We start from the raw sequence: 17172 nt of genomic DNA on the forward strand, positions 1-17172 counted from the left end.
GGGTGGGCGAGGAACTTTGTAAAGCGCCCCGAGGAGGCAGGGCAGGGCAGGGCCGCCGCCCCGCGCCGTCGGCTCGGCTCCCGCCCCGCACAAGGGCAAACGAGCCACACGGTAAGTGTCCGCTGCTCGCCTCTCCTACTGCGACCCGCGCCTCTCGCCCGTGCCCCTCTCCCCCGGGTTTCCCCATCCCCCGCCGCCCCCCCCCCTCCGCTGCGATCCACAGGCGGGAGGGAATGCTCCGGGTGGGCGAGGAACTTTGTAAAGCGCCCCGAGGAGGCAGCGCGCGGAGCCCTGCGCTCACACACACCGGCACACGCTCACACCCACACACAAGTCTTCCCCGGGGTGCGCCCCGGGCGGGTGATGCGTCCGCCTGTTATGTGCGGATCCCAGGCGCGGGGTCTGAGCCTCCTTCCGCGGACTGACAGGCGCCCGGCGCTCTCCCTCTCTCACTCACACCTGGCCGCACACATCGCTTAGGAGGGTTGTCGTTATTTTTTCTCTCTTTCGCCAATTATATTTGTTTGGGGAAAAGCAAAACAAAACAAACAAACAAAAAAAACACATTTGCCCTATTGCCGGCCTTGGGGATCTGGTGGCCACACCGAGAGCTTTTGAAGTCCCTTCTTTCAATCTCCTTTATTGGTGCGAGATTAAAGCATTACTATCCCATGTTGTGCAGCTGGGGAGAAAGGGAAATTCAAAGAGGGAGACTTGGTGTAGGGATGCTGTTTGGAATATTCTCTCATATTCTTTACTGGTATCATGTTAATCGGTTGATGGATTCGGCTAGGGACATTGAATTGCTCTCCTGTATGGATCTGTGGATATCTATATATAATACAAATAATACCGAATATTATTGGGCCTAAAATAACCAATTAAGTGATTCATACAAGGAAAAACTTAGATATAAAAAGAAACTGCGCCCTCTGCTGTTAATTTTAGTACCCTCACCCGGGGACTTTTTTTTTTTTTTTCTTCCTTCAGAAATCCACTTAAGAGCAGGCTGTCATCTTACAGGGCAAGGGAAGAAAATTCCTAGCGGGGATTTTAAAGCAACTTTACTTGGAAAAGTCGCAGGTTGAGCTTCTATAGTTGCATCAGGTACAGATTTCCAGTGAGTAGAGGGTCCTCCTCTGTCCCCTCTTCTTTTTGTACAGGGAATAATGGAGCCACTCCTTCTCATAAGAAATTGTCAATCTTTGGAATGGAAAATTCTGAGTAAGATTCAGAACTCCACTAAACATATGGTGAATCTGGCAGTAGATTTGCTCTAGAAATAAGGCCCTGTTTTATGACTGAAAATACTAAAAGTTGTTTTATCTTACAGAAATGAAAAGAAAAAAAAACCCAGAAAGATCTTCCATTAAAGTCATTTATTCAGATACGCTTAATAGTTAAGCTTGTTGGAAAGTTTTACAAAAAAAATTTTTTTTCAGGGGAGGCTTTTCTGTTTTGTTTGTCCCTTGAGGAGGATCTCTAGTGAGGGAATTAGCAATTCCACATTTCATTAAGTATTTTGAACTGTGTCACTTTGAATGCCTTACCCGCCTCCCTTTCTCTTTGGCAAAGGAAAAGCAGCTCAGTAACTCTCCAAGATTCTTTTTGAAGATAAGCAACTTTCAGTTTTTCATTAAGATAGAATTTGGATCTCTGCATGTGGATCAACATGCAAGGAAAATATGCATCTAGTATTTCACATGTAATGTTGTTCCAGGGATATATTTTCTTTTCTGGATGCCATGAAATGAGATACATTTCACCACTGAAGACCACCATGAAAGCATTCAGGATTCTATGTACTGAACTATTAATTTGGCGATATTTCCTATTGTGGAATTTAAGAAGGATAATGTTAAAACTTTTGTATGGAAACAGTTTATTTGAACATAAAGCTGGTTTCCTGTTAGTATTTTTGTTTTGTCAGCTTTCACTGGGTGTATGTGTTAAAATGATTCAGGTTAGCCTTTTTAGGAGAAGGCAAATGTATTTTGCAGTTTCCTTTTGTATATTTGCAAGTGGTGCAAATACCTGTCTTTGCTTCCATTATTATTCTGAAACATATCAGGTAATTTGTTTAAAAAGTTAAATCATTACACATTTATTTGATAGGTTTTCTAAATGTCATAAAAATTTGGAGAGTTTTAGTTACAAAGGCATCAAGTCACTTGGAAAAAAGAAAATTGGATTCAACTTTGAAAACCAATTATATGTTAACATTGAAATATATGTGCGTGAATTACATTGCATAAGAGATTATATTAGTAAAGTCTTAGGTTAGTATGAGATTTAGCATGCTTTCAAAAAACAATTTTATTTGCAGAATCCAAAGTTCTGTTTCAAAACTTCAGGTGGGTGTAGATTTCTCATATATGTGTTTGAGACCTTAGATCTCTGAACTTTCCTGCATTAGAATTAAATATTTGTTTTTCATGTGGTAATTAAACTCCAGATTTCTTCTAGGCTTAACTGATTCTGAAATAGTTTTGGGTATTATCCCATCCTCAATCATCCTGCAAAACATGTACTATCTAATTTCTCGAATCAGTCCTCTCTCAATGAAAATAGAGATCTTTCAAATACCAAGGTGTGTTATTTAGGTTGATTAAGAATCTCATGATAGACAGTTGCTCATAATACCCAATGAAGTGTGAGTGAGCTATGCCAATGATGTTGCAGTACATGTTAAATTCCTTATATTTTGAGAGATAGTTAACAAAAGGATAGAAGCGTATGTTTTCCATTAAGATGACTAGAAAATGCTTTCTTCAGAACAAATAAGTGCAAAGAGCATTGAATACATGTTAAAATATCTTATGTAATAAATTTCATTATGACTACTGGAAGCTGCTAATTTTGATAGGTTATAATTTTGTATATCTTTATTATCTTTTTATATTTTCACTCAATGATCTATATAGTCAATTTTCCTTTTGTTTCTTCCCATTCAGAAAATGCATATTTATAAAATTCTTAATGTCTATGAGGAATGAGTCAATAGTTATGTATTTCAAGTACCCTTGAAAAGCTGAATATTTATGAAAGAAATAGCCTACTACCACCATTCCCACCTGCTAGTGAGATTATATAAGAAAATGAATGCTGAAAATCAGCTAGATTAGGAGATTTACTGATAATGTCTTCCTCTCAGTTGATGAAATTGGCAATTGCTTTGGAATATAATTGCATAAAATATTAATCACTATTAATTCCATGTAATATTGTGGGAGGCTTTTTTTCTGATGAGAGAAAGGGCCTGTGAAAATGGCTTCTGCAAAATTAATCCAAGGTGGAAGGGAATTAGCTGCAGAATCCTGGACAAATACATGTTCTATGTGTGCAAAGGCATTTTATAGCCCATTTTAGTCCTGATCAATAATACCTATCAACTTGAGGGCCATGACGTAATTTTATCTTTTGTCATTGGTTCTGCAGATTTATAGACTAGAGGTCTATGGGGTACTCACAACCTATTAATGGGTATTTTTATCAAAGAAGACTTCTCAATACTTTAGTTCCCAAGTAGAGGTGATAGCATTATTTGATTACAGTGAGTTCCCAAGGTCTGCAAAGTGAAGAGGTAGAACTGGAGCTGCCCAGAGCTCTTCTGAATCTGTTCTTACTTAGGTGATACGGACACCTGAGACAAATTCAAAGGCCACGTCACTTCACAATTAGTTCAGTTATGGGCCAGAAGGCATAGGTTTAGTATGTTAAGTCCCCAAATACGTTATTCACTGTCCTTCTCATAATTGATTTCCCTAGCTATTTGCTGTGATGACCTAGCTTTTAGAAGCTATTGATAATTTTAACCTGTTTGAAAGCACAGCCGATAGACAGAGTGCCATTAAATAGTGGAGGTTAAGATGTAAATAATATTCTATTTTTACATCATTGCAGTTTCTTCGAAAAATCTGTAATTATACTTTAATAACAAATTCCTGATTTTCAGAGGCTGCTTTTCCATTGTGTGTCATGGAAGTTCATACATTTAATTTCTTACTAATTTGAAGTTAAGAGGATTTCTTTTGAAGTGTATGTGACACTGAAAAGTAAGAAGACCCTGAAATGCAGGATACATAATGATAGTACAAATATAAAAATTAGAATGAAATCAAATAATTATGTTAAATAACAACTTAGTGTCCCTCTGCTCCTGATCTGTAATATGCCGTGGTCAATATCTTTTTCTGTGTCAATGGGAGCTCATTAAATGTAAACTCTGCAGACTAACTGAGCCATGCCATATTAGTGCTTGCCAAAGCTTGACATTTTTAATACATTAATAATATGTCTGTAATGTAATGGAAAACTATTAATCACAACTGGTTATGTGCCAGAAATTTAAGCTATAATTGGCTGCTTCTTGTCAAGAATGTCTGTTGCACAGTCCTGCAACTGCCTAGTATTCAAATATCTTGCACCCCTCTGCATTTTTCCTTGTCAGTTTCTCTAAATTCGATCAATGATGTAGTCCATAATTCTGTGTAATGACCATCATTATAATTCTGGTATACTTTAATGAGAATTCGTTATATTGGGATTGCTGTTCTGTCAGGAGATAGCAAAGGGTTCACATACATTTCTTTAGTGTTCAAATGTATGGTCACCCTTTATTTTGTGGTTGCAGTAATGCAAAATGTGGTTGAGGACAGAGTAACCAAGAATAAATGGATGAGGAGAATGTCATTTGTTGGTTAAAAAAAAAAAAGTGAAGACTAATCTCAGGAAGCGCTCAAATATATTTAAAGTGGCATTTTCAAACTAATATTAAAAATAAACACACAATGCTCACTCCATTCAAACTCAAAACAGTCAATTCCAGGTCTTCAAGATTCTATCATTCTTGATAAATAAATTATTGTGTATTTGAAACCAAGAATTAAAGTTAATAATTTCTGACCTAGTAGATTTTACACTGCTTCAGTTATAATGCCTTCATCCACCTGCCCCTTGGAAAGTATTTGTTTCCTCTTATAAAAACTAGTAAACACAGTTGAAAAAGTCATCTCAAAAATGTAAATTTGCATCACTTTAACACTTTCTCAGATTATTAATTGTCAAATTGTTGGATGTGTCTGCAAATATCAACTTAAAATTACTAATGAATCTGAAAAAAAGCAGAAGGCTGTAGTAGCCACAACACATGCTTCTCTGATTTTTTTTGTTTTTAGCTTAAGATTTCAAAATGTGCTTTACACAGTATAGTCTCTAGGTTACAAGGAAGAGGCTGATTCAAATCTGTAGTTTATACATGTTTAGACAAACTACTAATTATTGCTTCGTAGGAACTCAAATATTCAACACTTTTTCTAATAGCAAAATCACAAATTGCAGCTGTATGATAACATTTTATGAATTGAATATAATGAAAATTGCACTTGCATCCATAAAGCAATTATTATAAATTACTTTGCTATGGAAACACAATTCAACCATCTGTTGGCATTTCATAGTCTCTGTGGCTTAGTTCATTTTAAGATGGTACATTATTTAAATATAATGAATTCCCTTTATAAGATTGTTTGAAGATAGTGAACTTCCATATTTCAACCGTTTAATGTGAATTGAAGGGTCTATAATAGAATTTTCTAAAATTGTAGGTTTTTTTGTCCTTTTTGCATTGCTTAAAATAGTTAACTTTTAGACTATAAATATAAATAATCTAATTAAGAAAATACATTTTTTAATACCTGGTTTCCAAATGTTAGCGTTTGTTTAGATTTGGATAGTGATCTCTAAACAGAAAAGTGGGCACTTAAACTCACCAATGACTTGTAGCCATAGTTATGTAGGGTGCATTATCAGTTAACCAAAAGTACTTTTACACAGTAATTTTTATTTTCTCTTAGAATTAGTGCCATATTATTCTGCTTCATGGCCTGTTAACTCACCCTTGGCTAGTTTTATATGTGCATTTTAAATTGTGCATTTTACTACAGAGCTTTTAGTTTTAAAGCAGCTTATAATATTCGCCTTTGGGACAAATTCTCTTCTGTTACAAAAAGTAACGGCAAATGCAGATGTAATGGCTATGAAAAGATGTAAAAATATAGAAAATTCTTATGAAAGGAAATTTTGCTCCTTTGGTTTTATTTTTGAATGTTTTTTTAGAGAGCCAAGTTATCTTTATTACTAAATGCAACTAAACAAAATATGCTAAATTCTTCAAATATAATGAGCAAATCCACAGGGACAGGCTTATGCTAACAATGCTGATTTTCACTCCAGCAAACAAAAGCTAAGAAATGTACAAGGAATTTGGAGATTTTTAGGGTCTCTTTGTCAAGAGACAAAAGGGATATAAGTTGTTGTAGTATCTTTGTCATCATTATAAAAGCGCTCATTTACCCCATTGTTCTCTTGGAAGATTTTCTAGCACTGCAGTGTTTGAGAAATGTTCAAATCTAGCTGCTTGCTCTCAGTTTTGTCAAGATGGAAATGTAATTTTTGAAGTGAAAACCTGTAACTCACACACACGTGTCTGTCTTTGTTATGGAAGAGTTAAATCCTTCATATCGAAATTCTCCCCAATGTGAATGATTTCCATGGTTTGCTCATTCTAGCAAAACAGCTGAGTAAAGGTTATCCGTATTACACCAATTTGCTTTGTATTGCATCAGACCTCCAAAATGTCAACATATTGTACATTTCGTAATACATTGATTCTGGGACAATAACTCTTACTCTTATTGTTTCTAAAAGGGTGTTGGTGCCAGAAGAAAAGAATGATTGATGGGAAACAGACACCAGGCTATGGACACTCATCCTTTTGCTTCAGATACTGATATCTCAGCCTGCCTGAGCATCCCTTGTGAGCTGTGAACATTGAAGATCACTCAGGGTTATCGGATGTACAACGGGAGAGCCATCACTTTGCTAAATTATTATCTGCAGTTGGACATCTTTTACAAAAACCAAACTAAACCTGAGTCTAATAGATATGTTCTAGGACAAAGAAAAAGCTGCAAGTTGTTAACGCCTAACACACAAGTATGTTAGGCGTCCACCAAAGTCCTCAATATACCTGAACACGCACAGTATCTTAACTCTTCGTTTTCGGTTTTGGGATCTGCTTTGAGGTCCCATCCTCATTTTTTAAAAGAATACACAGACCTACCTACCCATATATATACATACATATATGTACATGTATGTAAACTAGACAAAGATTGCAGATCATAAAGCAAGCTCTGCTTTAGTTTCCAAGAAGATTACAAAGAATTTAGAGATGTATTTGTCAAGATTCCTGTCGATTCATGCCCTTTGGGTTACAGTGTCCTCAGTGATGCAGCCCTACCCTTTGGTTTGGGGACATTATGATCTGTGTAAGACTCAGATTTACACAGAAGAAGGGAAAGTTTGGGATTACATGGCCTGCCAGCCGGAATCCACGGACATGACAAAATATCTGAAAGTGAAACTCGATCCTCCGGATATTACCTGTGGAGACCCTCCTGAGACATTCTGTGCAATGGTGAGGTAACTCTTTTACATCAAATATTTCATATAAATAGAGTCTAATCGCATATACATACAGATGTGGTTAGTGTGAAGACAATTCATGCAATAAGTTGAATCTGCAGGTGGCAGATTTGTGTTAAAAGGCTAGTTTATTTCTCAGTGGAGGCTTACCCTGCCTGGAATTACAATTTGCACACTGTGATTGATGCCCTGGAAGGAACTTACTTTCTGCTTCCCTGAAAACCAGTAGTTGCACTGAGGCAGGTATACTATCGCATATATTATAAAAGAAAAAGTCCAGTTGAAGGTTAAATTTTAGATTGGAGGTTAGAAATATGATTAGGTCCTATCTGTCATGTTAAGGATAAAATGCATTGGCAAACCAACTTTAAAAACACAAATGTTTCTTCACATATGTGTATAAAGCCAGTCCCAAATTCTGTAGTTCAAGGAGAGACTAGATCTCATAATTATCTTCATCAGGAGGCTGCTATGATTTGGGAGTCCTTGGTTAAGAGATCAGCAAGAAGGAAAGTAGAGGAGAGAGGGACTAAAGCCTTGTGAGAGGTTTTTCCAGAAAAATCTTATTTGCCAACTCCCCTTATTGTCAAGGTCATAGTTTTCTATGTATATTTTAAAGGTGACTTTCGGAACACAGAAAACTTATTTGCTGAAAAGCAAGGGCTCAGCGTATATAAATTCAGATACTTTTTTTTGATAAGCAAAGTTACAGAATTCGTTGTTCTCATGGCTTATATAAGTCTTTTTTTTTTCTGCATAGAAAGTTAAATACTATGTGAAAAGGTAATATTAGGGTAACACATTGAATTCTTATGAAAGACATAGCTGACAATATTTCTATAAGTATTAGTAAGGAGGCTGGTGATTAAAATGGTATACATTAATGTGCTAAAGAGTTAAGATGGTGAGTTTATTTGGTTTAGGTTTTTTTTTTCTTTTTGTTATAGGTGGTTTTTATTTCATACAAGAACTGTGATCCCATTTTTCTCCACATAACAGGTATAATTGTATGGCAGATTTTAATAGTAATCTTACCTGACTATATTATCTTGAACCTGGCCTGGCATTTTCAGGACAGTGATACTATTAATCAAAGTAGCATCTGTTCACAGTCCCCAGTGAGTTAAATTAGCATAAGATCATCTTAGACCTAGCAGCATAAAAAAGGTTTTGTAGCAGGAAACAATTTTGAGCAATAAAGAGTGTTTTCACCTTAAAGCTAAGGGCTTGCCATTTTTCAGAAGTGCCTTTGGGGACTGGTTTGAATTATAGTCTAAACCCGATTTTGTGGAGAGTGAGAAAAAGCACTTGGCTATGAGGTGTCACTGTGACTAAAGTGCCCTGAAAGACTAAATATTTCAAAGAGAGGACCCATCTCTCTGGGAACAGGTATGTGCTGTGCAAAGAAGTTGCATTTTGGAAAGCAGAGACTTCCAGAGAAGGAGTTTATTCAAACACATTAGCAAAATCATAATAAATCTGTAAAGGAGCAGAGACATTTGTGGTGGCTTTATATGAGGTCCTTAATAATTTCTCATAAAAGGTCAGCTATAAGAGCTCATTACAGATGTGGATTGAAATTGCTGTTTGGGTGATAGGTTGTGTAGTCTTCTACTCCTCATAGCACAGGATGAGTTCCGGGCCAAGTCTGCATATTACTGAGAACACTCTAGCTCTATATATTGGTTTACATGACACTTGTAACAACCTGTCCCTTCTGGAATTGTTTAATAATTTACAGATGTAAGTCACATAGCAAATTTCCTTTCCCAGGGTGCTGTTTTCCCTCTCACAGGCCCTGTGTGATGTTTTCAAGGTGTGATTTGTGGGTGCAGCTTCCCTGATCTCAGTCTCTGGCCAGAGAATGCTTGTTCAGCACTGTTCCTGTCTGTCATGTTGAAGGGTTTACTTGGTGTCTTCAGCTTGCCTCTTTCTCCCATCATGAGTGCAAAGGGCATGTTACAGATCTTCCCATGTCTGCCTTTCAAGGGGACATGGTCTAAGGTATTTAAACGAGTCAGTTCCTCTCAGTCCACTGGCTAAGTGATGTTAGAGACCAAATGGGAAAAAAGAATTAAAATATCCCTCAGCTTTCTCAAGTGCAGTAACGTGTATACTTTGTATGTTCACATGAAACTCTGCAGGACAGTCTTTAAAACGCTGCATCTTAGAGTGATACAGATATTTGGAAGCCCTGGGGGATGTAAACTTGTCATTGGACAGAATGGTTTTCCAAGGGAGAATGTAAGGTTTGTGAAATGTTACCTATCAATGCTAATTTGTATTCCTTAATATGCATATGATTGGCATAACAGATTTAATAATCTATCCTTTAAATATACACCTTGGGACTATTTGTATGCATATTATATATCACGTCAATGGTAATGGCCTAATATAGCAACTCTTCCTCTCTGCACTTTTGGATGTTCCATAAAACCCTTTAGTGTGAGGATTCCTGACACAAGGTTGGGAAACTGTCTCAGGATGCTGTCCTATCACACCTGTTTAGGTACTCCTTAGCCCAGGGTGTAATGGGAATCCATAAAGTCATTTGTGTTATGACTTGTGTGTTCTCCCCTCCTGGACACTTGCATTCATACCTGCTCCCTCAGAGTCGTTATGGCCTATTACATCAGGGGAGCTGCCACATGAATACAGCCACCGGTTAGCCCCTATATGTAAATGTTTGCTGCAAAATTGTTTCAGTAATCACTTGTTCAGCTAGTGGCACTCCTATTAGCTGTGGCTATAGCTGTTCTGAGCACCAAGGGAACATGTGCTGAGAGAAATACCTATAATTCCTCAGGCCGATTTTTTTAATATAAAGTTGAAGTTCATTGACATTGCATTAAGAGTCCGTGTTGCTGCTTTTTTCATTGACTTCATCATTATATGCCAGTGACTATCCATTAATGTTGCATTTATTTTAATATAGAGTAAAATTTCAGGAAAAAAAAGAGCATATGGATTCCATTTAACAATAGATCTCTGCTTATTAACCTGGATGGGATAGTTAATAAATCTTCAATGTGAAGTACTTTAAAAGTGTTCTATATTAATTGTACCAGTATTTATAAACATTAGTTTTTCAGGAGAGCACTGCCATTTCTATTAATCATAGTGGATAAGGAAGAGAAATGTGTGTGTGTATATATATATATGTGTATACATATTTCTATTAATCATAGTGGATAAGGAAGAGAAATGTGTGTGTATATATATATGTGTATACACATATATATATACACAAATTGTGTATATTTAAAAACGTACATTTTCTTTTTAAGTTGATGTATTCCTTTTGAGTTGATGATGGCTAAAGACAATCTCTGTTTTCATCAATGGGGAAGAATCTGAAGGGAAGGCGGGGGTTAACCCTTTTTTTTAGGCTGGGAGAACGCATTTGAATAGATCCTATCTTTTCAGCCACATTGAAAGCTTCAGGTGGCAGAGCTTTGTCAGGAAACACAGATCATTTAGTGACTACAATTTGTTTCAATTCGCATAAAGAGCAGAGAGGATGATCTGAACCTGTGTGTAAAGCTGAAGTGACAATACAAAGCTATGACTTTTTCTTTGTGTTTAGACAAAGTTAGCTGTCATATCTTCACGTACACCCCAGTGGCTTAAAAATGGCAAAATTATCTGCAATTATCTCTAGCCTGCAGCTAATTTTCTGGATAAGTTAAACAGACGCTTTGAAAAGGAGCCTACAGACGGAAGAACTCATGTGCGTTTGTACAATTTATGGTGCAGAAGTGCTGATAACTGTAGAAATGGAAGCCCTTGAGTGCTGCTATGGATTTCAGAGCCAATCAAAACTAAATTAGGAAACAAAGATTATTAAAAAGTCTTCTGTGCATGTAATTTTGGCATAATATTATGAGGTGGACATTAAATGTTTCCCTTGGAGACGTTCAGCATCATTAATGCAGCATGCCTTTAATTACAAGTAGACTCATATTACTAAAAAATTGGAGAAAATAAAGTACTCTGAGGTATAGTTAGCAATAACCTCATTATGTTTACTGAAATAATTAAAAGAAAAGGTATAATTTTTCTAAATAAAATGTCAGAATGTGAAATGAAAATGGATTTTCCTTAGGAAATTTACTAGTGCGTGCCTATGCTCTCGATAGGCATTTATTTAAGGACCTTAACAGATCTATTAATGATCATTCCATATTGTGCTATTTCTAGATAGACTTCTATTATGAAAAAAAACTTTAATTATTGTAAGCATCGTGGATAGAGCATATTTCATTATGTTCCAATGGAATTTACAGAAGTGGTAGAAAGTCTTTGTGTTTTGTGGTTTCAAAGGAACTGTGAGAGATGAGTGACTGGTAACTTGTAGTCTCAGGGCTATCTATAACTTCAAGTTCTGATTTACCTTTGGCTCAGGTTGCCATCTGGTGGCTATCAGGTGGCCCTTGAGAAATTAATTTGATAAACTCAGTTACATTTTCAATGACAATTACTATCAATTTTCCAAAAACTGGAAATGACATTGACTTACATAATAATCAAATAATCTTAAAAATACACTCTGTTCACATGAAACATAATTCAGTAAATGAATGAAGTTTTAATAACAGTGACACCTTTCATTTGAACTGACTTATCCCTTAATTATGCCAAAATGGAATTTTTTAAAACCTTCAGTTCTTTCATTATTAACACTTCATTGTTATTAGTTCATTATTTAGACTTATTTCTTAGAAAAGTTTAACTCATGTTTGGAATGAATTAAGTTCCAAGGAAATCAGTCTTTCTGATATACCACTATATCAAGTATTTCCTTTCTGAGGAGTGTACAATAGCTCCTTATGATCTATTACATCATGTCTAAAGTACTTTACCTGTTTTTTGAATTTGGGAGCGTATAGCCTATTGCCCACTACTTCTCATCAGGACTCTATAGCATCTCCAGGGGACTATGACTGGCAATCTGATTGGAAGGGGACAACTGGATTTGAGTTGAAACTGCCTTGGCATAGCATGCATGGCTTGTTGGAGAGGACTTAGAAAGGAGCTGATGAAGATTATGGCAAAGGTAACAAAAACTAAAACCACCTCTTGTCATTTATTGTCCCAGATAGTGTGCATAAGTGCTCTTTGTTGAGCTAAAGCCTCACAAACATTACTGCAAACCATCGTGTGCAGAGTGAAGTGAGTAGAGCATTCACATGCAAAACCTAGTGGTGGTGAAGATAACCAAAGTCAAATAGCATATGGTCGTTGCCGTCAATGGAAGTCCTGAGCAAAATTAATACAAAGTAGTGTTTATTCAGAGGGTAGAAGAATAGAGAAATAAGACCAGCACTCAGAATTTAAAGGTGAAATATTATTTTGCAACATGTCAAAGGGCCACTTGGAAAATACTATCTGGTAGCCAAATGCCTAATATTAAACAGTGCCAGAAAAGGAGAGAAAAAAAGGCTGGGTTGGCCAAGTGTGGTGCCTCACACCTGTAATCCCAGCACTTTGAGGCTGAAGTAGGTGAATCTCTTGAGTCAAGGAGTTCAAGACCAGCCTGGGCAACAGAAAGAAACCCCATCTCTACAAAAGTTAGCCAGACATGGTGACATGCACCTGTAGTCCCAGCTACTTGGGAGGCTGAAGTGGGGGGATCTCTTGAGCCCAGGAGGTCAAGGCTGCAGTGAGCCAAGATCACACCACTGCACAACAGCCTAGGCAACAGAGCAAGACCCTGTCTCAAAAAACAAAAACAAAAACAAACAAAAAAACTGGGTGGAGCAGATGGTGGCACAGTGTTTTAATGACTGCCTGGTGGCCTGGTTAATGGTAGACTTCTTATATCTGGCAGATACAGCCAGGATGGAAGAGGAACAAAACAATAAATAACGTGATATATATATCAGGTTGAAATATCTATATCTATCTCTCTCTATATATATATTTCAAATATGCATATATAATTGTTAATTTAAGAGATACCAGAATATGTTGAGTAAAACAAATATGGGTTATCTACCTGGAACTCCAATTTCACATTAAGATTAGGGGAAATATTTAACCGAATGCAGAGATGCAAGATTTTTAAAGGTGAAACATGAGACCTCAAAATAATGACTGCTTTGCAGTGGAATACTGAAGTTACTTCCTTCGTCCCCCAGGAGATAACCTTGTCTGATTTTAGTCTAGAGGATCATCACTTGCAAAGTGTGAGAAGTATTGTCCTAAAACATCAGTCTCTCTGGACTGTTTTGAAGTACGATGGACATATTCTCCAGAATTTTGGAAGGCTTGCTCTGCTCTTCTTTGATTTTGTTTTGTTTTGTTTTGTGTTTAACATGGGCTTTAGGATGGTCTCTTGATCCTCTGATTTTGAGGACTAGTGTTATCACCATGAAGCCCTTTACCTCATGTCATCTCTTGTCTCTAGGAGGACAAGCAGAAGACATTCCTTTTGTTTAGCATAGTCCGTGCTCTTCTCCACTTACTCTGATGCCACCTATCTTTCAATGTCTAGCTCAAGTTAATTTCAGGTCATATAATTCTCTTGACTTTTTAACTCTTGTTAAATCTCTCTATCTATCTATCTGTGTAATATGTATATATCTCTATATCTAGATAGACATATATAGTAGCCAGCACTGCCTGTGTACTCAACTGTATTCCACCATTTGGCACCTCATTAGATCTTACTGATTTATACACCCACATACACATTTCTTCATATGTTTACTGTATTCTGACTCTTTAAGTGGGTCATTACTCTTTAAGTGGGATGATATGTGAGAGAGCCACCACACTTGCTAATGCATAGTAGGAATTCACTAAAGACTATATATTATATTGTTTTTTATTCCTCATAGCATTTAACATACTCCTAGGCAGCAAATACATGATAACATGGTTCTAGCTAATTAATTGATTTGAATATTGTAAAGTCATGCACCACATAATGATGTTTTGGTAAATGAGGGACTATTTATACTACAGAGGTCTCCTGAAATTAAAATGCTGTATTTTTCTGTACTTTTTCTATGTTTAGGTAGATTTGGGTTCACAAATACTTAACATCATGTTATAGTTGCCTATAGTATTCAGTATAGTGACATGCTGTACAGGCTTGTAGTCTAGGAGCAATAGGCTACACCATATAGCCTAGGTGTGTGTAGCAGGGTACACCATCTAGATGTGTGTAAGTACACTCTCTGATGTTCACACAACGAGATCACCTGATGACACATTTCTCAAAATGTATCCCTGTCATAAAGTGACACATGCCTGTGTTTGATTACCATAATGTTTTCTATTTCTTGAACACATTTATCATAAATCTAATGTTTTCCTCTGTAAATTAAGAGGCAACTAGCAAAATTTAGCTACCGTACTTGGGCAGCTTATGCTGCTCTCAGAAAAGAAATTGTAGAGGCAAAATCTACTCTGAACTCAGATACTGAAATCTCTCTCTCTTTCTTTAGACTATGAGATTTATTTTTTCTATTTCTAATTAAATATAGGAGGTTTGATATGTGAGGAAATAAGAATCTGTTGAGATAAAGAAGACTGTCCTGATTTATGTCCAACACAGCATTATAACCAATGGAAAAAAGAATGAAAATAACATCAAGATATCAAAGTGAAAAGGCTATTAAATAAAATATTGTGTAGCCACATAATAGAATATGTATAGCTATTAAAGTAATATTTCTGAAGGATATATAATGACAAAAATAAACGTGGAAAACATAGTAGTAATTTTTTAAAGAATGATATGGCAAAATGATTTCAATGCTGTGTGTTTTTAGGATGTTGAGCTCATTGTATTGTATTTAATTTAGGCTAAAAAGGTAGGGCTACATTCCTGTGTGGTCCAGGGATGGAACTGCCATTGAATATATACTCCGTGTCAGTCATGGGGAAAGACTTGTCAGGGAACTTAGGCAGGTCCCTCTCTCTGGTCATTGCTCTCTTTTGTCTGTGCTTCTGGAGGAAGAAGGAAGATAGCCTTGACCACACGGTATTAAGCGAAGTCAGGAGATCTCTTTGGAAGCAATAAGCTGAAGATGAGTAAATTACACCTTGTAAACTATACCTGTGGCTTTAAAATTTGCTTTAAATCGATCCACAGTGAGAAATAGATTTTATGTTGGAACACAGTAAACACACACTTATCCCCATAGACAGCCAAAACAAAAGCTTCACAAAACAGAACTTACACTTTCTATGTGTTATGGCCTCTGGTATTTTTTCTTCCATTATATTCTTTTCTCTTACTTAACAACTAATTGGAAATTATATACTGATTATGATCCACAAATTATATGTAGCATTGTTTTTGAAACTTGAATAAGTGGAAAAATACTGTACCAAACATTGCATCATATCCTTTTTTAAATTTAACATGAAGTTTTTGAGATAAAGTGTTGTATAATATTCTACCATAGGAATATTTCTTCAGTCAGCCTTCTATTCCTAGGCATTTCAGTTTTTTGGATTTTACACTCTAAGATTCTTGACTGGTGTTGTCAAATTGTCCACCAGAAAGACAGTTAACAATTTATAGTTCTACCAGCATGTTATGCAATTATGCTAGTCATTAGATCCTCATCAATACTGTACATTATATTCTCTCATTTTGTTCCACTATAAGGCCTTAGCAAGTAAATGAGGATATGGAGTTTAACCAAAATAATAATGACAAAATTATCTTATTCCCACCATCTGTTTTCCTAAGGTTATAATGTTTTAAATTTGAGATTGATATAGGGACATTTGAAGGTAAAAATGGCATTTCATGTTTTAAAGATGCATTTATTGAGAGGGTTGATTTTTAATATGTTTCTTGGCGATTTAAATTTCTTTATTTCTAACTGTAAGAGTTTTAACTCCTTTGTACTTTTTTCCTCTTAGATTCTAACTTTTTACTAAAGCCAAAAATTAATATTTATTTATATATATGTAATATTTGGACCTTTTACAGAAACTCAATTTTCTGTCAGTGTAATCAGTTCAAAATATAAATATCTTTTTGCCATAAGAACAGATATCATTTCAGAGACTTTTCCACACTCCTCATTTTGTGGAAATGTTATGTGTTTCTTTTTTTTTTTTTGAGACGGAGTCTCGCTCTGTCGCCCAGGCTGGAGTGCAGTGGCCAGATCTCAGCTCACTGCAAGCTCCGCCTCCTGGGTTCACGCCATTCTCCTGACTCAGCCTCCTGAGTAGCTGGGACTACAGGTGCCCGCCACCTCGCCCGGCTAGTTTTTTGTACTTTTTTAGTAGAGACGGGTTTTCACCATGTTAGCCAGGATGGTCTCGATCTCCTGACCTCGTGATCCGCCCGTCTCGGCCTCCCAAAGTGCTGGGATTACAGGCTTGAGCCACCGCACCCGGCCTGTGTTTCTGCACTGGATTTTGGTGGCAGAGACATAATCTTAGGGCTGGGAGAAATTCATCTGAGTGCCTGCTTCTGTCTTTTGTTCCTGTTATAAGAACTTAGCAAAGTTGTCATTTACTCTCAGGCAAAGCATCCTATCCACTTAGAATCAGTCCCTTTGAAAAAAGTTGAATATCCTTTATATTCCTTGTATAAAACTGCTGGTGTGAAATCTTTGGTTTTAATTCACCACACTGATGGGCAGTCTGGTTTTTTTGTGTGCCATTTAGAAATTTCAGAGTTTCTTTGCTTACAAAAGGGGAAAATGA

At 36.5% G+C, this 17172-nt stretch overlaps 1 protein-coding gene across 1 annotated transcript in view; it reads left to right on the forward strand.

Annotated features, from left to right (window-relative positions):
• Window positions 1-23: 23 nt before the first annotated feature.
• Window positions 24-17172, forward strand: part of NTNG1 (netrin G1) — a 351142-nt gene continuing 333993 nt past the window's right edge. The window contains exons 1-2 of the mRNA XM_011935216.1: window positions 24-111; window positions 6709-7480. Of these exons, the coding sequence (XP_011790606.1) occupies window positions 7235-7480 (246 nt within the window). The 5' untranslated portion in view covers window positions 24-111; window positions 6709-7234. The remainder of the gene's footprint in view (window positions 112-6708; window positions 7481-17172) is intronic.

This window comes from Colobus angolensis, unplaced genomic scaffold, assembly GCF_000951035.1.
Source record: "Colobus angolensis palliatus isolate OR3802 unplaced genomic scaffold, Cang.pa_1.0 Scaffold141, whole genome shotgun sequence".
Classification (NCBI taxonomy): Eukaryota; Metazoa; Chordata; class Mammalia; order Primates; family Cercopithecidae; genus Colobus; species Colobus angolensis.